This window comes from Anomaloglossus baeobatrachus, chromosome 3, assembly GCF_048569485.1.
Source record: "Anomaloglossus baeobatrachus isolate aAnoBae1 chromosome 3, aAnoBae1.hap1, whole genome shotgun sequence".
NCBI classification, from domain to species: Eukaryota; Metazoa; Chordata; class Amphibia; order Anura; family Aromobatidae; genus Anomaloglossus; species Anomaloglossus baeobatrachus.
This window is the reverse complement of record NC_134355.1, coordinates 257,673,960-257,696,148: the sequence shown is the minus strand read 5'-3', so window position 1 is coordinate 257,696,148 and position 22,189 is coordinate 257,673,960. Positions and strand designations below refer to the sequence as shown.

Below are 22,189 nucleotides of genomic sequence, written 5' to 3'. Positions count from 1 at the left end.
ATGCATGGCTTTCAATGGCACTGGGTCACTTGTGTTTATTGATGACATAACAGCAGACAAGAGTAGCCGGATGAATTCTGAAGTGTACCGGGATATACTTTCAGCCCAGATTCAGCCAAATGCCGCAAAGTTGATCGGACGGCGCTTCATAGTACAGATGGACAATGACCCCAAGCATACAGCCAAAGCTACCCAGGAGTTCATGAGTGCAAAAAAGTGGAACATTCTGCAATGGCCAAGTCAATCACCAGATCTTAACCCAATTGAGCATGCATTTCACTTGCTCAAATCCAGACTTAAGACGGAAAGACCCACAAACAAGCAAGACCTGAAGGCTGCGGCTGTAAAGGCCTGGCAAAGCATTAAGAAGGAGGAAACCCAGCGTTTGGTGATGTCCATGGGTTCCAGACTTAAGGCAGTGATTGCCTCCAAAGGATTCGCAACAAAATATTGAAAATAAAAATATTTTGTTTGGGTTTGGTTTATTTGTCCAATTACTTTTGACCTCCTAAAATGTGGAGTGTTTGTAAAGAAATGTGTACAATTCCTACAATTTCTATCAGATATTTTTGTTCAAACCTTCAAATTAAACGTTACAATCTGCACTTGAATTCTGTTGTAGAGGTTTCATTTCAAATCCAATGTGGTGGCATGCAAAGCCCAACTCGCGAAAATTGTGTCACTGTCCAAATATTTCTGGACCTAACTGTATGTGTCCGACACATGGCAACCCCACTAATTGGCTGCAGCCACACTGCAGACATAGCTGCTGAGAGATGCTCCATTCATAGCTACTCTTCTGCATAGAACCTGGTAATGGCTAGCAGCAGCCACTGCGTTTTTGGAGCCACTTTCAAAAATTTTACATTAGACCTCTGCGGTAGCACAAAAAACAAAAAAAAGCTAAAATCAGTCAGTGTCTGGCACCAGGCACCCCATCAATGTGACATTGACGACGGCCAGTGAATAGGTCTTCAATTACTTGTGCTAGGACAAACCCTTTAAACGACTTAACGGATCATAGAGGAAAGGTGGATATTCCGGAACAGATCTAATGAGTTTCTCTAACTCAGTGAGGGAGATTTATCTATAATGGGACAGGAAAAAAAAAGGTTTCCAACAGAAACCAGATTGTTCCTTTTATGAGGACTGGCATCAGACTGGCTGCTGTTGGCCTCTGCTGCATTTCCCACTGGACTGGTGTCTAAGGAGTCGTCCAAACACAGATCTTTCCATAATGAGTTAGGGCTAAGCCACACGGCGAGAAAAACGGTGCGAGTGGAGTGCGATAAAACATCGCATTCCCCTCGGACCAATTCTAGCCTGTGTGTCAGCACATATGGGCGATTATTTTCTCAGCCCTAATCGGACCGAGAAAACAATCGCAGCATGCTGCGATTGTAAGCTGAGTCTCTTTCTCTCGCACCCATTCAAGTGAATGGGGCGAGAGAAAAATCGCACTGCACTCGCAGTACACCGGTGTACTGCTAGTGCACTGCGAGAATGGCAATAGCTGACTACGCAGGAGAGAGGGAGAGAAATCCCTCCCTCCCCTCCTGAGTGCCGGCCCGCCCCCCGCAGCTGAGGTCTGCTCGCACGAACGGACCTCAGTTGCAAGGACACAGGCATGACACTCGGCTCTGCTGTACTGCCAGCACGAGCCGAGTGTCATGCAAGTGGATCGCAGTAGTGCCCGTGTGGCCCCAGCCTTAAAATGGGAGTAAGCTAATTCTCACTGCCCGAGAAGCAGAATGGTGTTCAAGTCTAAGCCTGTTTCCTATCCACAGGAATAGTGATAAACATTAGATCAGTGCGGATGCTACTGCTGGAACCCTGCCACATGCCACAATCAGAGACTTCAAGCCCTCACATTAAATTGTTTTCCCCTAAATCTGTGTATACATGCATGCGTCAGTGTGTTACTATACTCCCCTATCATTGTCTACTGTGGTATCTAGAGCAGCTCTGGTCCTCTCCTGAGTGACGTCACAGCTCTTCAGTCTCTCCGGCTCACATTGGAGTGTGTGACCCAGAAGTGGCTTTTACAATGTGAGCCTATGGAGTGTCGTGGCTATATAGACAAACATTCTAAAAAATGTCATGTATAGAGTAGATAGTCTGAGGCGGTGACCTCACTGAAAGGAGCAGAACAGCGGTGGATTCAGGAAAAACTGCGATAGTGGAGTATATTAACTCAAAATACAAAAATGGTACTGCTTCTTTAAGTTCCATTACTCCCTGGCTGAATGAATAGCCCTTTAGATAACATGTCTCTTTGTTACATTTGTATGTACTGGTCATAAAATCTAAGAAAACAATGCCTCAGCCAGAAAACGTAGGTCTATACATATTATCTATACTTTTATTAAAATAGAAATGGAGACATTTTATGCCAGTCTTCATATAAAGAAATAAATCTGACTAGCAGCGACAGTTGGAAGCAGCTAGAAATGCAGGAATGTCCTATAAAAAAGGGCAGTGTATATACACACACACACAGAGTAATGTAAAACATAAAAAAAGACACTGCAGCCTTATAAAAACAAAGCAGTACAATACTGCATACAATACAAATACAATACAATACAACATACAATACAAAAATACAGTACAGACCAAAAGTTTGGACACACCTTCTCATCTCTAGAACAACTGTTAAGAGGAGAGTTTGTGCAGCAGGCCTTCATGGTAAAATAGCTGCTAGGAAACCACTGCTAAGGACAGGAAACAAGCAGAAGAGACTTGTTTGGGCTAAAGAACACAAGGAATGGACATTAGACCAGTGGAAATCTGTGCTTTGGTCTGATGAGTCCAAATTTGAGATCTTTGGATCCAACCACCGTGTCTTTGTAGAAAAGGTGAACGGATGGACTCTACATGCCTGGTTCCCACCGTGAAGCATGGAGGAGGAGGTGTGATGGTGTGGGGAAGGCTTTGCTGGTGACACGGTTAGGGATTTATTCAAAATTGAAGGCATACTGAACCAGCATGGCTACCACAGCATCTTGCAGCGGCATGCTATTCCATCCGGTTTGCGTTTAGTTGGACCAGCATTTATTTTTAAACAGGACAATGACCCCAAACACACCTCCAGGCTGCGTAAGGGCTATTTGACTAAGAAGGAGAGTGGTGGGATGCTACGCCAGATGACCTGGTCTCCACAGTCACCAGACCTGAACCCAATCAAGATGGTTTGGGGTGAGCTGGACCGCAGAGTGAAGGCAAAAGGGCGAACAAGTGCTAAGCATCTCTGGGAACTCCTTCAAGACTGTTGGAAAACCATTTTCCGTGACTACCTCTTGAAGCTCATCAAGAGAATGCCAAGAGTGTGCAAAGCAGTAATCAAAGCAAAAGGTGGCTACTTTGAAGAACCTAGAATATAAGACATATTGTCAGTTGTTTCACACTTTAAGTATTTCATTCCACATGTTTTAATTCATAGTTTTGATGCCGTCAATGTGAATCTACAATTTTCAAAGTCATGAAAAAAAAGAAAACTCTTTGAATGAGAAGGTGTGTCCAAACTTTTGGTCTGTACTGTATATGATGCAAACTTTTTTTTTTTTTTAAAGAAAAATCGTTTAGTGCAAAGAATACACGCAGATCTGAGAGGTGATCATCCTTGTTCTTTATTTGTTTATAAAAAAAAAAAGGCTATTTTCTAACAGTCACCTTTAAAGGCAAGATTGGGAAATTAAATACCATACCTCGTGGTGCTGCTTTATTTAACAGCCCAACATCTTCCTCAAATTCTGATGCAAAGACTGAAGATGGCAAATTTATAGAAGGACCCTGTGCAGAAAGAAAAACAATGTCTTAATATGCGTTCAACCCTGGCACAAGCAAGTAGTTCATGAAAATCATGTTACGCACCATAAATTATAACACCACTATAACATTCTTAGTGACAATTTTTGACAACTTTTACACCCGACAGTTTTCCTGTGGCGGCCATCACTGATTGGTGATTACCAGCTTCTTCAAGTGTTACAGTATATCACAAAAGCGAAGATATGACACTGACTGATATGATGTAAAAGTAGTGTAAATTCGGTGTGCCCTCTAAATAACAATACATATGATGTCAGTGGTTTTGGCATTAATGCATAAGTGAGCACACCTCTTAGTGAAAATGCCCAAATTGTGCTCCATTAAGCCACTTTTCCTCCCCGGTGTCACCTGACTCATTAGCGTTACAAGGTCTCAGGTGTTAATTTGGTGTTATCACTCTCACACTTACTAGTCACAGCAAGAAATGGCAACAAAGAATATGGACTACTGAAACCATGTCCTGGGGTCCGATGAGACGAAGATAAAAACTTATTTGGTTCATATGGTTTCAAGTGTGTGTGGTGACAACCAGGTGAAGAGTACAAAGACAAGTGTGTCCTGCCTACAGTCAAGAATGGTGGTGGGAGTGTCATGGTTTGGGGCTACATGAGTGCTGCCAGATGTGGGGGAGCTACAGTTCATTGAGGGAACCATGAATACCAACATGTACTCTGAGATACTGAAGAAGAACATGATCTCCTCCCTTCAGAAACTCTGCTGCAGAGCAGTATTCTAACATAATAACAACCCCAAACACACCTCCAACACGACCACTGCCTTCCTAAAGTAACTGAGGGTTAAAGTGCTGGACTGAACAAGCATGTCTCCAGACCTAAACCCTATTGAGCATCTCTGGGACATCCTCAAACAGAAGGTGAAGGAGTGCAAAGTGTTTACCATCCACCAGCTCTGTGATGTCGTCATGGGAGGAGTAGAAGAATGCCAGTGGCTCCTGTGAAGCGCTAGTGAACTCCATGCAAAAGAGAATTAAGGCAGTGCTTGAAAATAATGGTCACCACAAAAAGCTGACACTTTGGCCACAATTTGCCCATTTTCACTTAGGGGTGTACTCACTTTTGTTGCCAGCGGTTTAGACATTAATGGCTGTGTTGAGTTATTTAGGGGGCACCAAATTTACTGTTATACAAGTTGTACACTGACTACTTTACATTGTATCAAATCATCATATCTTCAGTGTTGATATAATAAATATTTACATAATGTGTAAACATTTTGTAATCTACTATATGTAGTATTGTCTTCAATGCATGCATATTACAGGTACCCTGGGAATAATGTCATCTGAAAATCTGTGACACATCTAAACGTGAACCTTTCCTTTAAATTAGTAGTGGACGCCGTACCAGACTGTGCCTGTATGTGACTTTCTGTAGAGAAGAGCCGTGCAGAAATACAAACTAAAAGGCATAATACAGAGCCTTTGTACCTGGGTATGGTCAGCCGCCTCCTCTACTTTCCCATCCGGTGTCACTATGATTTGGCGTGCTGCTCGGTGAGATTCAGAAGGCATAAGCTCAGCTGGGCCTGTTTCTTTAAGGTGTTGCAAATAATTGTAGTCATCATCATAGAAAACCCCAAACTTCCTCTGCTCCTCCTTCCTCTTCTCTGTCTCTACCTAGAAGGAATACAAAAAAAACTAATTACATCTGCATGCATGTAGCTATTTTCCATTCTTTATGCAATTACATCCATACTGTAAATCTAATATGTAAAGCTGATTGTGTGTAATATATATATATATCCTTTGACACAGTGGACTGTTCCCTCCTACTCCAGATTCTCTCATCTCTGGGCATCACAGACTTGGCCCTATCTTGGATCTCCTCATGCCTAACCGACCGAACTTTCAGCGTCTCCCATTCTCACACCACTTCCTCATCTCGCCCCCTATCTGTCAGTGTCCCCCAAGGCTCAGTTCTTGGACCCCTGCTGTTCTCCATCTACACCTTCGGCCTGGGACAGCTCATAGTGTCCCACGGCTTCCAGTATCATCTCTACGCCGATGATACACAGATCTACCTCTCCGGACCTGACATTACCTCTCTACTAACCAAAATTCCACAATGTCTGTCTGCTATTTCATCCTTCTTCTCTGCACGATTCCTAAAGCTTAACATGGACAAAACAGAGTTCATTGTCTTTCCTCATCCTCACTCATCTCCTCCAACAAGCCTTTCCATCAAACTTGATGGTTGCTCACTCACCCCAGTCTCACAAGCTCGTTGCCTTGGAGTAACCCTCCACTCTGCTCTATCCTTCAAGCCACACATCCAAGCCCTCTTCAACTCATGCCGATTACAACTCAAAAATATCTCCCGGATCCGTGCTTTCCTTAACCAAGAATCAGCAAAAATATTAGTGCATGCCCTCATCATCTCCCGCCTCGACTACTGCAACCTCCTGCTCTCTGGCCTCCCTTCCAACACTCTTGCACCCCTCCAATCTATCCTAAACTCTGCGGCCCGCTTAATCCACCTCTCCCCTCGCTACTCCCCAGCCTCGCCACTCTGCCAATCCCTTCACTGGCTTCCCATCGCCCAACGACTCCAGTTCAAAACATTAACCATGACATACAAAGCCATACACAACCTGTCTCCTCCCTACATCTGTGACCTAGTCTCCCGGTACCTACCTGCACGCAACCTCAGATCCTCACAAGATCTCCTTCTCTGCTCCTCTCATCTCCTCTTCCCACAATCGCGTACAAGATTTCTCCCGTGCATCCCCCATACTCTGGAACGCTCTACCTCAGCACATCAGACTCTCCACTACCGTGGAAAGCTTCAAGAGGAATCTCAAGACCCACCTCTTCCAACAAGCCTACAACCTACAATAGCCCTCAGTCCAGTAGACCACTGCGCAACCAGATCTGTCCTCACCTATTGTACCATCACCCATTCCCTGTAGACTGTGAGCCCTCGCGGGCAGGGTCCTCTCTCCTCCTATACCAGTCTGTCTTGTACTGTTAATGATTGTTCCAAAAAAGTAGAAATTAATTCTACAAAAACCGAATTAAGGTCAAAAAGAATTCATTTATTAGTTACACAAAGGTAAAAAGATACAGTGTTAAGCCACAAGGCAGGAAAACCAAGCAAAAAGACGGTGTCACATGTGAGTAAATACATAATGTGGGGGCACAGGCTCCATGTAAGACATACAATTTGTGTGAGCAGGAAAAGAGGGGAGATCAGAGTTCAGTATAGTATAGTGTGGGGGAGGAGATGCCAGTGCACAAAAGTGAAGCATCAAATGGCAGGAGCGCACTGGCATCACCTCATGTAACCCACACTACAGCAAGGTTATAGTTACAAGGAAAATGATGGACAATTACCTGATCACTGAGGAGACCTGGCCCACATGTGACACCATGTGGGGTTTTGGTGTCACATGTGGGCCAGGTCTCCTCAGTGATCAGGTAATTGTCCATCATTTTCCTTGTAACTATAACCTTGCTGTAGTGTGGGTTACATGAGGTGATGCCAGTGCGCTCCTGCCATTTGATGCTTCACTTTTGTGCACTGGCATCTCCTCCCCCACACATTACTATACTGAACTCTGATCTCCCCTCTTTTCCTGCTCACACAAATTGTATGTCTTACATGGAGCCTCTGCCCCCACATTATGTATTTACTCACATGTGACACCGTCTTTTTGCTTGGTTTTCCTGCCTTGTGGCTTAACCCCTTAACGACCGCGGGCCGTAAAATTACGTCCTAAATGACATAATCTTACTGCCCGCGGTCCTCCGGCGGCAGCATGCCGCGATCGGCACACATCTCAGCTGATTTTCACAGCTGAGATGTGTGCCTGCTAGGCACGAGCAGAATCGTTATCTGCTCGTGCCGATTAACCCCTTATATGGCGCTGTCAATACATGACAGCGCCATTATAAGCGCAATCGCGGTAAAGTTTTACTTACCGCCGAAACCGGAAGTCACGTGACGCGATCACGTGACTCCCGATAGTTGTCATGGTAGTACAGGGTCATGTGATGACTCCTGTACTACACATGAATTGGTTTCACTTTCGCTGTGCCCGGGGCACAGCAAAAGAGAAAGACAGCGTATCTGCTGTTTACAGCCTTCCAGCTGTGATCAGCAGATACTGCAGAGCGATCGGAATGCTGATCGCAATAGCCCCCTAGGGGGACTAGTAAAGTAAAAAAAAAAAGTTAAAAAATAAGTTTTAAAAAATTAAAAAAAAACAAAAAAACCTAAAAGTTCAAATCACCCCCCATTCGCCCCATTGAAAATTAAAGGGTTAAAAAAATAAAAAATATACACACATTTGGTATCGCCGCGTTCAGAAACGCCCGATCTATCAAAATATAAAATCAATTAATCTGATCAGTAAACGGCGTAGCGGCAAAAAAATTCCAAACGCCAAAATGACGTTTTTTTGTCGCCACAACTTTTGCGCAAAATGCAATAAGAGGCGATCAAAACGTAGCATCTGCGCAAAAATGGTACCGTTAAAAACGTCAGCTCGAGACGCAAAAAATAAGCCGTCATTGAGCCTAAGATCCCGAAAAATGAGAACGCTACGGGTCACGGAATATGGCGTAAAACGTGCGCCACTTTTTTCGGACAAACTTCCGATTTTTTTTTAACCCCTTATATAAAAGTAAACCTATACATGTTTGGTGTCTACGAACTCGCACTGACCTGAGGCATCACACCCACACATCAGTTTTACCATATAGTGAACACAGTGAATAAAATATCTCAAAAACCATAGTGCTATCGCACTTTTTTTGCAATTTTTCAGCATTTGGAATTTTTTTGCCATTTTCTAGTACACAATATGGTAAAACTGATGGTTTCATTTAAAAGTACAGCTCGTTCCGCAAAAAATGAGCCCTCACATGACCATATTGACTGAAAAATAAAAAAGTTACGTCTCTCAGAAAAAGAATGGCGAAAAAAAAAAACGGAAAGCGAAAAATCGGCCGGTCGTGAAAGGGTTAACACTATCTTTTTACCTTTGTGTAAGTAATAAATGAATTCTTTTTGACCTTAATTCGGTTTTTGTAGAATTAATTTCTACTTTTTTGGTGCTTTATGTCATTTCATCCGTGGGTCTCACTACATCTACTCAGCCCATCCACCCATATACCACACTTTGGTGATGCAAGTTCCTTGCTCCCCTCGGGTGTTTTGTACGGCTGTTTTTCTTGATCTCTTTTTATATGTTAATGATTGTTGTACGTATACCCTCTCTCACTTGTAAAGCGCCATGAAATAAATAGCGCTATAATAATAATTAATAAATAATAATAATAATAATAATAATAATAATAATAATAATAATATAGCTGTAGTACCCGGGCGTTGCCCGGGATAGTAACTGTGTCGCTGTCTGTCTCTTTAATTGTCTGTCTGTTTCTATCTCTCTGTATTTGCATCAGTCTGTATCTGTCTTGCTCTCTCTCTGTCCCTTTGCCGGGCTGTCCCTTTACCCATCTGTCTCTCTAGGTCTGTCTGTCTTTTTCTGTCTCTCTCTATCCGGCTATCCTATCTTATACTAACAGTTTATTTTGTTCCTATAGCAACCACTGACAGTTGCTATTTATGGTATACTATAGCTCCCAGCTTCATTCAGTTTAATGGCTTTTTGTAGAGTAACTGGAAAGCACGGGGTTAAATTTTCCCACCCAAACAGTCTATGACGTTCCCCGAGTCACATGGAGTGTCTGTGCAAAACTTCATGATTGTACATGCGACGGTGCGAATTCCTTTAGCGGACACACACACATACACATATACATACACATACACATACACTGAGCTTTATATATTGGATTATATATATTATATATATAAAAATCGCTAATGGAATCCACGCCATCACATTTACAATCACAAAATTGTGCACAGACACCATGTGACTCAGGGAACGTCAGACTATGTATTGACAGTAAAATGTAACCCCACACTTTGCAGTTACTCTAAAAAAGAAACTGCCTCCATTAAAGTCAATAGAACTGGGAGCTACAAGTTATTAATAGGAGCTGTGATTGGCTACTATAGGCAATGAAGGACAGTGTTAGTATAAGTAGCTTATGTGTGAGGTAATATGATGTCGGTGGGGAGACAGAGAGGCAGGGGCAGAGATGACAGACAGGCAGGGGCAGAGACCGGCATACAGTTACTATCCCAGAGAACGCCAGGTACTACAGCTAGTAATTATACATAGCATATAATGGAAGACCTTTTAGCTGTTTAGTGAAAAAAAACGACCAGCATAACTGAGGTAGGAGCTTCATGTAAATAACATTACCGAGTATAACCCATTGTGTGAAGAGGTATCGTATAGGGCATCAGCTACACTGGCGACTGCCTGTTGGGAAACCACTATTCCACATTTATGGTGCTCACCAATGGCACAAGGAGGAGGGAGATTATTATATACTAGAAGGTGGCCCGATTCTACGCATCGGGTATTCTAGAATTTACGTATTGTGTAGTTCATGTATGATTTTTGTTTATATATATATATATATATATATAGAGAGAGAGAGAGAGAGAGATGTTGTTGTCTGTAGTTACCAAGTGTTTGTGTAGGCGCTGTACATGTTCTGGGTGTTGTCTGGGTGTGACGGGGGGTGAGAGCGGTGTTGTATGTGTGTTGCGTGTGTTGCGTTGTTTGTGGAGCGCTGTGTGTCTGTAGCGTTGTGTGTGTGTTGCGCGGTTTGTGTGTGTGTGGTGTGTTTTTGGGGGAGGTATGTTTTGTGCAATGTGTGTGTTGTGCGGTATGTGCGTATATTTGTGTGTGCCGCGGTGTTTGTGTGTTGGGTGTTGTGTGTGTGCAGCGTTGTCTGGGTGTGTGGGTGTCTGTGTAGGGCAGTTGTTTGTGGTTCCCAGTGTGTGTGTGTGTGTGTGTGTGTGCATCAGCCTCTCTTCTCTCAGCCTACCTCTCCCAGCCTCCCTCCTCCCAGCCTCCCTCAGCATCAGCCTCCCTCTCCCAGCCTCCCCAGCATCAGCCTCCGCCAGCATCAGCCTCTCTCCTTCCAGCCTCCTCCAGCATCAGCCTCCCTCTCCCAGCCTTTCCCAGGATCAGCCTCTCTCCTCCCAGCCTCCGTCCTCCCAGCCTTCCCCAGCATCAGCTTTCCCCTCCCAGCCTCCCTCAGCATCAGCCTTCCCCAGCATCAGCCTCTCTCCTCCCAGCCTCAGCCTCTCTCCTTCCAGCCTCCCCCAGCATCAGCCTCTCTCCTTCCAGCTTCCCTCAGCATCAGCCTCCCCTTCCCAGCCTTCCCCAGGATCAGCCTCTCTCCTCCCAGCCTCCTTCCTCCCAGCCTCCTTCCTCCCAGCCTCCCTCAGCATCAGCCTTCTGCTCCCAGTCTCCCCCAGCATCAGCCTCCCCATGCATCAGCCTCCACCAGCATCAGCCTCTCTCCTTCCAGCCTCTCTCCTTCCAGCCTCCCCCAGCATCAGCCTCCCCTTCCCAGCCTTCCCCAGGATCAGCCTCTCTCCTCCCAGCCTTCTTCCTCCCAGCCTCCTTCCTCCCAGCCTCCTTCCTCCCAGCCTCCCTCAGCATCAGCCTTCCGCTCCCAGTCTCCCCCAGCATCAGCCTCCACCAGCATCAGCCTCCACCAGCATCAGCCTCCACCAGCATCAGCCTCTCTCCTTCCAGCCTCCCCCAGCATCAGCCTCTCTCCTTCCAGCCTCCCCCAGCATCAGCCTCCCGTTCCCAGCCTTCCCCAGGATCAGCCTCTCTCCTCCCAGCCTCCTTCCTTCCAGCCTCCCTCAGCATCAGCCTTCCCCTCCCAGTCTCCCCCAGCATCAGCCTCCCCAAGCATCAGCCTCCACCAGCATTAGCCTCTCTCCTTCCAGCCTCCCCCAGCATCAGCCTCCCCAAGCATCAGCCTCCACCAGCATCAGCCTCCCTCGTCCCAGCCTCCCCCTCCCAGCCTCCCCCAGCATCAGCCTCTCTCCTCCCAGCCTTCCCCATGATCAGCCTCTCTGCTCCCAGCCTCCTCTAGCACGCCGTGCTCCTCTGCCGACACTCACACACCCGATCGCATCCACTCACACACACCCGATCGCATCCACTCACACACACCCGATCGCATCCACTCACACACACAGACACTGACGATATCGCACATACGCGCTTATACTCACAACATCCGGGGATATCACATGCTTCTGGCCATGTGATCCTCCCGCAGGTCCTGGAAGATCACAACAGCACAGTATCGCCGCCGAGAAGCAAGCGATATCCCAGGATGTTTTGAGTATGTGGATGCGATGTGTGTGTGTGAGTGAGTGTGATCTGATTTGTGTGTGTGTGTATGTGTGTGCTGTTATGTGTGTGCTGTTATGTGTGTGCTGTTATGTTATGTATGTTCCGCAGCTGCAGGACCTTGATGTGTGGATGCGATGTGATGTGTGTGTGTATGAGAGTGAGTGTGAGCCGGTGTACACTGGTAACTATGATACACATCGGGTAACTAAGGGACCTTAGTTACCCGATGTGTATAATGGTTACCAGCTTTCACGGCCTCCGTGAAGATCCCAGCATCGCAAGGTTATGTGTGGCGCTGCTGGGATCCTGACGGAGCCGGTGTAGAAGCAAGAGATATCCCAGCATGTTGTGATGTGTGAGGTGTGTGTGAGAGTGAGTGTGAGAGTGAGTGTGATCTGATGTGTGTGTGTGTACTCACCTGGGAATCGGGGCTCCGTGTCAGTTGGGCCAGAGCGAGCGCGCATTGCGTGAGGGGGGCGGGGCCTGCAGAGAGCCGGGGCGGAAGGCCAATCCGTGTGGGGGGGCGGGGCCATGGCGAGCCCAGCGGCCAATCAGCTTTGTGTCACCGTAAGGACACAATTTCGGAGCATGACAGACAGACAGATAGACAGAATAAGGCAATTATATATATAGACTAGAAGGTGGCCCGATTCTAACACATCGGGTACTCTAGAATTTATTGTGTAGTTACTGTATGATTTTTTATATATATATATATATATATATATATATATATATATATATATATATATATATATATATATATAGAGAGAGAGAGAGAGAGAGAGAGAGAGAGAGAGAGAGAGAGAGAGAGAGAGAGAGAGAGATGTTGTCTGTAGTTGCCAAGTATTTGTGTAGGGCACTGTAAATGTTCTGGGAGTTGTCTGGGTGTGGGGGGGGGGTGAGAGCGGTGTTGTTTGTGTGTTGCGTTGTGTGTGGAGCGCTGTGTGTCTGCAGCATTGTGTGTGTTGCGCGGTTTGTGTGGGTGTGTGTTTTGGGGGGAGGTATGTTTTGTGCAGTGTGTGTGTGTGTGTGTTCGAGGAGTAGTCCTGGGGAGAGAGGAGGATAATAGGAGGAATAGTCCTGGGGAGAGAGGAGGATAATAGAAGTAGTCCTGGGGAAGGGGAGTATAATAGGAGGAGGAGTCCTGGGGGGAGGTGCCCAATGTGTGTGTGGGGTGTGGCCAAGCGGGGCAGACGTGGCCAAGCGGGGAGGCGTGGCCGAGCGTGGGGGGCATGGCCAAGGGGTCAACTATGAAAAGTGGTTTCCATAGTTACCTGATGTGTATCATTGTTATCAATGTACGTGTGCCGGGAGTCGGGGTATGCTAGTAAGCATGGTACACATCAGGTAAGTATTCAAAGAGACAGTGCTGGGTCACTTGTTGGTCTCCTGCTGTGCAGCACGCATCAGCGTGTGACAGCGGGAGACCAACGATGTGAATGGGCAGGGAGCCGGCATACGCCGGTAACCATGCTACACAATATTACCTGATGTGTACCATGGTTACCAGCGTACCCCACCCCCCGCACGCACGGGAGCCCACACCAGCATACGCCGGCAACCCCAGCAATGTGAGGGTATGTGTCGGCTGGGTTGCCGGCGTACGCTGGTGTGGGCTCCCGGGGGTACAGCACTCACCTGGGAGTCGGGGCTCCGTGTCGGTTCGGGGAATGCGTGCGGGGGCGGGGCCAGAGCGAGCGTGCAATGCGTGAGGGGGCGGGGCGTGGCCGAGTTGCCAATGCGTGCAGGGGGCCGGGGCGAGAGGCCCAACCGTGTGGGGGGGGAGCTGGGCGAGCGGCCAATCCGTGCGGAGGGGGCGTAGGCGAGGCGAGCGGCCAATGAGACGCTTGTCGCGGTAACAACAGAATTTTGGAGCAAGACAGACAGAGGCAATTATATATATATATATATATTATACACACACACATATATACATACGACTCCAAGATCAGAGCCGTTCTGGCTACTGTATTACCCCTTCAGTCTTGTGGCATAGTGCCACAAGACCACTGGAGCCAGTCAGCAGCAGCCTTCATAGTTTTGCCTGAGCCAAAGAACAAAACTGTGAGACCTGCAGTGGTCACAAGGTATTGTTCTCGTCACATGGACAAGGAACCAGCATCCAGAGAGAAGGAGCAGGCCAGTCGGGGATGTGAATATTGATTTTTGTTTTATCTCATTTTACTCACCACAATTGGGCCATTTGTGAAGGGTTAAGTAGTGAACTACTCCTTTAGAGAGAGTTGATCAAAATACCATAGCATCATTAGATAATCATAGTATTGTGACTTCCAATGAAAGTGCCCAAACTCCAATTGAGTGCACCATTGAAAAGCCAGGCAACGTGCACTCAACTGGAATAGTGCCTACAAGTGTCTGCACCAATGGCACCTGTGCACCGATAAGAGCCTCAGCTCAGACTACATGGGTAGTAACTAGCAACTAATCAGGCAGAAAGGAGCCGGAAGTTTTAAATGCTTTTGGATTTGTGGAACCATTCTGCATCTACATTAAAGAAGAAAGAGAAAGCAAAAAATAAAGCAGCGAGGAGACCGTATAAACAGAATGTATAAACAGCTCTATAAAAAAAAAAAGTCTCTCACATGTGCAGATGAATACATGAATACAATACTCATGTTTAAGATATTCCAACTAAGATGCTTTAAAACAGGTTTGGTTTTTTTTAGGACTGACCATCTATATGAGATTGGTGGGATACCCCTGCTGGACTTCACATAGTGTACTGGTCCCAAATAGCAGCCATTACAGGATACATGGAGCTGTGCTACTCCCAGCAGCTGGTCAGTGGGGTACCAGGATTCATGTCCCTGGCAACCTGATATTAGCGAGATAAAGATAAGTCATCGCTATACAAAAAAAGGAGTCCATCACCGATAAAAAGCATTATTTCAAATGGGTCAGTGTTGTAAGGGCCCCAATAACAACACCACTAGCAATATACTTGAGAAAATAGCTTTTAATACATAAGGAAATGAGGAGTCTTTGGTACATGTATACCAAGAACTTGTTCCCTTAGGAAGATATTGACTGCCAAAACCACAAACTTAACACTACCTTCTAAAAACCAATTTTCTTAACAAATATGCCACAATACATTACATACAACACTTTCATAAACATATGGGGGCTGTCCCTGAAGTCCAGGTGAGCATGGACTTCAGGGACAGCCCCCAGTTTGTTGCTGTGTAAATTAAGAGGTGTTCTTTTCCCCACTGGAGGTGCTTAAGAAGGACTGAAAGCACAGCATCAGGCGGGGCTACGCGTACATTGTGTGTTGTTCATCATCACCAATCATGGGCTCCTAACGCCTAATAAGTACGAGACACAAGAATAGCATCAAAATCGTCTATGAGACTACAGTATATGGTCTACTGTATGGAAGCAATTCTGCATGGAGAGGACAACAGTGACCTAGATACTGATTCTGATCCTCAAATTATTTCTAAAATAGTCTTCAACAAGCCAGTTGAGACGCCCCTGATGAGCCCTTATATCGGTGGGAAAGGGCAAAATGCGTAGGGCGATTCTTGAATTGTTTTGTTCGTCTTTAGAATTTCTATCACACGGACAAACGGACCGACAGTTATTAAGTAGTTTGCCCCTACCCCTCAGATAATTACAAGAGATAGATTTATATGGACATATCTTCTCTGGACTGTGCACGGAAACTTCTTGGGTTTCTTTTGGTGTTACAGCATTCACACTATATGGTAGGAGCCTGGAATCTAAAGGTTAGGTAGGGAATGACAGGCATTAGCCATCGAGGAACGGGGGCGTCATTACCATCAGGACGGGAAAGGTGAGGGATAGTACCTGTTTTTGCCCCCCTTTTATTCCTATGAAAATATTATTATGAAAGTGTTGTATGTAATGTATTAAGGCATATTTGTTAATAAAATTAATTGGTTTTTAGAAGGTAGTGTTTAATTTGTGGTTTTGGGAGTCGTTGGTGCACCCTTGGTGTGGCTAAGAGTTTGGGGCACTGTTACTCATCCGTATTTGAGTATTAGGGGCCTTCTCTCGTTTCTGATAGACAATACCTGCCTCCCAGAGTGAGCAGCGTCTAATTTCTGCAGAAATTGTGCGGCCGCACACGTTCTCCGTCTCCTTTCTTCTAACGCCGCTCACTACACTTCAGGATGTATTAGTGTAGCAAGCGATGTCAGAAGAAAGAAAACCGAGAGAACGTGTGCGGTCGCACAAACCCGGCAGAAATCAGACACTGCTGACTATGGGAGGGAAGTATTGTCTATCAGAAACGAGAGAAGGCCTCTAATATGCAAATGAGGAGTCATATCAGTGAACCAAACTCTTAGCCACACCAAGGGTGCACCAAAGATTGCTCATTTGCATATGAATTAATGTATTTTCTCAGGCACTGTTCCAGTAACCGGCACAGTGCTAGTATGGATTTATAGGGGCAGAGTCCCGTATAACACTGTATAGCCCACTTACAATGCATTTTGGGGGTGACGGCTCTATAGTTCCAGTAAAATCGCTTCCATCCATAACAAACAGAAAACACAAAAATGACGAGTGAGGTATGGAGGAACCGACCTTGTCAGCAGGTAACAGGACTCTCTGTGGAGCGGTCTCATCAGCAGCTAGCGGATCCCGCTGACTCCTGTGCACCAGGTGGAAGGTGACCGCCTTCTTCTTCTCTATAAAGGGTTTCTTCTTTCTGTGAGGCTATGATAGAAATCAGGCAATGACATTAAAGGGTAGACTGTGGAGCAGCACCCAGTATACAGTGGAGGGGCTGCCCATAACATACTCATCTGCGGCTCTTACTATGGTGCTCTATATAACTGCAGGCAATGCTATCAGCCCAGTGCACACTGGAGCACCCAGCTCACTGCCAGTATACATGGAGCTAATAGGAAGCGCTGCCCATAACATACTCATCTGCAGCTCTTACCATGGTGCTCTATATAACTGCAGGCAATATCAGCCCAGTGCAGACTGTGGAGCAGCACCGAGCTCACTACCAGTATACATGGAGCTAATAGGAGGGGCTGCCCATAACATACTCATCTGCAGCTCTTACCATGGTGCTCTATATAACTGCAGGCAATATCAGCCCAGTGCAGACTGTGGAGCAGCACCGAGCTCACTACCAGTATACATGGAGCTAATAGGAGGGGCTGCCCATAATATACTCATCTGCGGCTCTTACCAGGGTGCTCTATATAATTGCAGGCACTGCTATCAGCCCAGTGCAGACTGTGGAGCAGCACCGAGCTCACTACCAGTATACATGGAGCTAATAGGAAGCGCTGCCCATAATATACTCATCTGCGGCTCTTACCAGGGTGCTCTATATAATTGCAGGCAATATCAGCCCAGTGCAGACTGTGGAGCAGCACCGAGCTCACTACCAGTATACATGGAGCTAATAGGAAGCGCTGCCCATAACATACTCATCTGCGGCTCTTACTATGGTGCTCTATATAACTGCAGGCAATATCAGCCCAGTGCAGACTGTGGAGCAGCACCCAGCTCACTACCAGTATACATGGAGCTAATAGGAGGCACTGCCCATAATATACTCATCTGCAGCTCTTACCATGGTGCTCTATATAACTGCAGGCACTGCTATCAGCCCAGTGCACACTGTGGAGCAGCACCGAGCTCACTACCAGTATACATGGAGCTATTAGGAAGCGCTGCCCATAATATACTCATCTGCAGCTCTTATCGTGGTGCTCTATATAACTGCAGGCAATATCAGCCCAGTGCACACTGTGGAGCAGCACCGAGCTCACTACCAGTATACATGGAGCTAATAGGAAGCGCTGCCCATAATATACTCATCTGCGGCTCTTACCAGGGTGCTCTATATAACTGCAGGCACTGCTATCAGCCCAGGGCACACTGTGGAGCAGCACCGAGCTCACTACCAGTATACATGGAGCTAATAGGAAGCGCTGCCCATAATATACTCTTCTGCGGCTCTTACCAGGGTGCTCTATATAACTGCAGGCAATATCAGCCCAGTGCAGACTGTGGAGCGGCACCAAGCTCAATACCAGTATACATGGAGCTAATAGGAGGTGCTGCCCATAACATACTCATCTGCGGCTCTTACCAGGGTGCTCTATATAATTGCAGGCAATATCAGCCCAGCGCACACTGGAGCAGCACCGAGCTCACTACCAGTATACATGGAGCTAATAGGAGGTGCTGCCCATAACATACTCATCTGCGGCTCTTACCAGGGTGCTCTATATAATTGCAGGCACTGCTATCAGCCCAGTGCACACTGGAGCAGCACCCAGCTCACTACCAGTATACATGGAGCTAATAGGAGGCACTGCCCATAATATACTCATCTGCAGCTCTTACCAGGGTGCTCTATATAACTGCAGGCACTGCTATCAGCCCAGTGCAGACTGTGGAGCAGCACCGAGCTCACTACCAGTATACATGGAGCTAATAGGAGGGGCTGCCCATAATATACTCATCTAAGGCTCTTACCATGGTGCTCTATATAACTGCAGGCAATATCAGCCCAGTGCACACTGTGGAGCAGCACCGAGCTCACTACCAGTATACATGGAGCTAATAGGAGGCACTGCCCATAATATACTCATCTGCGGCTCTTACCATGGTGCTCTATATAACTGCAGGCAATGCTATCAGCCCAGGGCACACTGTGGAGCAGCACCGAGCTCACTACCAGTATACATGGAGCTAATAGGAAGCGCTGCCCATAACATACTCATCTGCGGCTCTTACCAGGGTGCTCTATATAACTGCAGGCACTGCTATCAGCCCAGTGCACACTGTGGAGCAGCACCGAGCTCACTACCAGTATACATGGAGCTAATAGGAGGGACTGCCCATAATATACTCATCTGCGGCTCTTACCAGGGTGCTCTATATAATTGCAGGCACTGCTATCAGCCCAGTGCAGACTGTGGAGCAGCACCGAGCTCACTACCAGTATACATGGAGCTAATAGGAGGGGCTGCCCATAATATACTCATCTGCAGCTCTTACCAGGGTGCTCTATATAACTGCAGCCAATATCAGCCCAGTGCACACTGGAGCAGCACCGAGCTCACTACCAGTATACATGGAGCTAATAGGAGGGACTGCCCATAATATACTCATCTGCGGCTCTTACCATGGTGCTCTATATAACTGTAAGCAGACACCAGCAGGCAGCTTCCTGTACAACGACCCGGCCACACGATGTCACCAAGTCCAGCGTGCCTCCTCTCCGTGCATGCTGCAGGACCTTAGGTTACGTAATAACCATGCGACCGGATACAGGTGGAGAAGATAGTAAACGAGAGGACCTTTGATGATGTCATGACCATGTGACATGTCACGTGTGCTGGAGGAGAGGTTTGATTGGAAATAGAGTACGTGTCACAGTCGTCAGCAGTGCAGTTGATGCTTCAAGCTCTCAGTGCGCCGCAGTACACTAGGCACGTACCGTGCAGGCTGGAGCTGGAGGGAGCATTAACCCCCTGTATACCGGCCCGCTGCCAGTGCTTAGCAGCAGATTCTCTCCGTTTCCCTTTTGCACCTTTGTCTCCTCACTTTCATAACTTTTTTGTATTGTTGTGTATTGCAAAACGGGAAAACAATTTGCGGTAAAGTAGTGAGAAAAAAAATAATTCTGCCTTTTTTTGTATTTTCTCCCTTCTTGCTTTGAGGGCTGGTTTTCAGTGTCAGTGCGTAGTTCATATACCATTTTGGGGTGTATGTTTGTTTTTGCTTCATGGCATACTGTACTGATTTAGCAATTTTCTGTATTCATATGTTACTTAGTGATGGGCGAACGTGCTCCGTACTCATTCCAGAATTAGGATTACTGGATCCCGTATTCTGGTGCGCAGACGCCATGCTCTAGTCCCATCTCCCGCATGTTTCCCAGCTTTTTATCAGCCAGTAAACATGCAGAGATTGTCTGCCAATCATCACCATGCTGTAGCCATGTTGGCTACTGGTATTACTGTGAATGGACACATACAAAAATGAGATGGGACTAAAGGGCCATTTACACGCTGCGACATCGCTAACGATATATCGTCGGGGTCACGGTGTTTGTGACGCACATCCGGCGCCGTTTGCGATATCGCAGCGTGTGACTCGTACGAGCGACCTGCAATGATCGCAAAAGAGGTAAAAATCATTGGTTTTTGACAGGTCGTTTAATTACCAAAATTAGTTGTAATTGGCAGCGATGTGCCCGTGACGCACAACCGACGGGGACGGATACGCTCGCTAGCAAGATCACAGTGTGTAAACTACCTTTAAGGGTATAACTAACAACTGTAATAAATACCCAACTAAAAGATAACTCATTATTTCTGATATATAAAAGACCGCCTGTATACAAATTATGAAAAATTACTGCATACTACCAAAACCTCCAACCACAATGTCCATGTTCCAAAACAATGATACCTAATAGAGTAGGCTAGAGAGAGGGGGGTTATTTTTGTGTGTCCAAATATTCCCACCCATCAACAGAAACTAATAACCCCTACATCAATGGTGGTGCCATCACCTAATTACACCCCCTCTAAAAACCTTGCAAAAAAAATAGAACATGAAAAATACACACAATGTTAATATTACATAATCACTGCATCCCCAGTGCCCATGGAAATTGTCCATCACCACCAGAGGCTACAGTGATCATGCAGCACAAAGACATCCTAAAGAGGAAGATATTCACAGATCTATAGTAGCAAACACTCCAAAAAGGAAGATATTCTCAGATGAACAGTAACAAAGACTCCACGCGTTTCCCCTATATGTATATTATGGGTTTATCAGGAATGAACAAAAAAAAATTCTCTCATAGTTATTCACATAACATACAAATAGGCCGTGCCACCATGACCCCTCGGATTGATCCCATACTTTTTCTAAAGATCTCTTTATCTATGCCACTAGATACAGGGACGTTTAGGCACGGATTAGTAATATGCACCCAGAACTGTTCGTGGTTCTGAGCGCATATTGCACCTGACAGGTTCACTTAAACAAATGATGGACCTAAGTGGGGACTTGTGTTTTGTGGGTTGAGGTTGGATCAGTCTACATTTATCCTGTGCTCTATGCTGAGCACTTACATCAGGGTTTCTATCTACATCTCCGAAATACGTGATTCAGGTGAAACGATGGATCCATTCACTAATGAGGCAGCAGAGTAAGGCTATGATCGCATGTAGCTGCTGAAATTTCTGCAGCGATTTGACAGCGCATGTGCGCTTCAAATTGCTGCAGAAACACTGCGTAATGGATGCAGTGTTTCAGCAGAATAAATGCCGAATTCATGCGCTCAGGATGTTGTCCCCACCATAGACAGTGGGAGCTGCATCCAGAACGCACAAATAAATTGACGCGCTGCTTTTTTGTACGCACGGATTTGGGTCAAAATTTTGGCATCCAAATCGCTGCGTTCAAAAAAGCAACGTGCGCACTAATCATGCACAATCTACATAGATTGTGCAGGGGATGCAGGACACATGCATTTACACTGCAGTGCTATACGCAGCGTAAATGCATGTAATTACGCAACGTTCGCACGAGCCCTTACTCTGGCTCTGTTTGGCCTCTGTTCAGTGATGTCCGTCTTTTCAAAGGTGGACAAAAGTGTTGATGACCGCACTTTTGTGCACGCTTTAAAAAGCGTAAGAAGATGGACACCAACAAACTATAGTCTAGACGGGAGTTCAAAGTGACTCCTTCTGCCTCATTACAGTGAATTTTCCTTTGGGAATGTTGACTGAATCACATTTTTCAGAGATTTACATGTAATCCCCAATGGAAGCGCTTAGCGTAGTGTGCAGGATAAATATGATTTGCACCATATTGCAATCTTTGGAAGGCAGAAACAACAAATCTACAGCAGTTGACAAATTGTCTTTATTTACTCTTTACACAGTTCACTTTGCAGTATAACTGATAGGGCAACTTTATTACTCTGGCCAGTACAATTAAGGTCCAGTCACACTAAGCAACTTACCAGCGATCCCAACAACGATAGGGATCGCTGGTAAGTTGCTAGGAGGTTGCTGGTGAGATGTCACACTGCGACGCT

General features: G+C 46.1%; 1 protein-coding gene across 1 annotated transcript in view; it reads right to left on the bottom strand.

The window, feature by feature from the left end:
- LTV1 (LTV1 ribosome biogenesis factor) overlaps positions 1 to 19,381 on the bottom strand; it is a 37,392-nt gene extending 18,011 nt beyond the window's left edge. The window contains exons 1-4 of the mRNA XM_075339811.1: positions 19,253 to 19,381; positions 16,681 to 16,812; positions 5,279 to 5,467; positions 3,708 to 3,792 (exon numbers count right to left, since the gene is read on the bottom strand). Coding sequence (XP_075195926.1) covers positions 3,708 to 3,792; positions 5,279 to 5,467; positions 16,681 to 16,812; positions 19,253 to 19,255 — 409 coding nt within the window. The 5' untranslated portion in view covers positions 19,256 to 19,381. The remainder of the gene's footprint in view (positions 1 to 3,707; positions 3,793 to 5,278; positions 5,468 to 16,680; positions 16,813 to 19,252) is intronic.
- Positions 19,382 to 22,189: the final 2,808 nt, after the last annotated feature.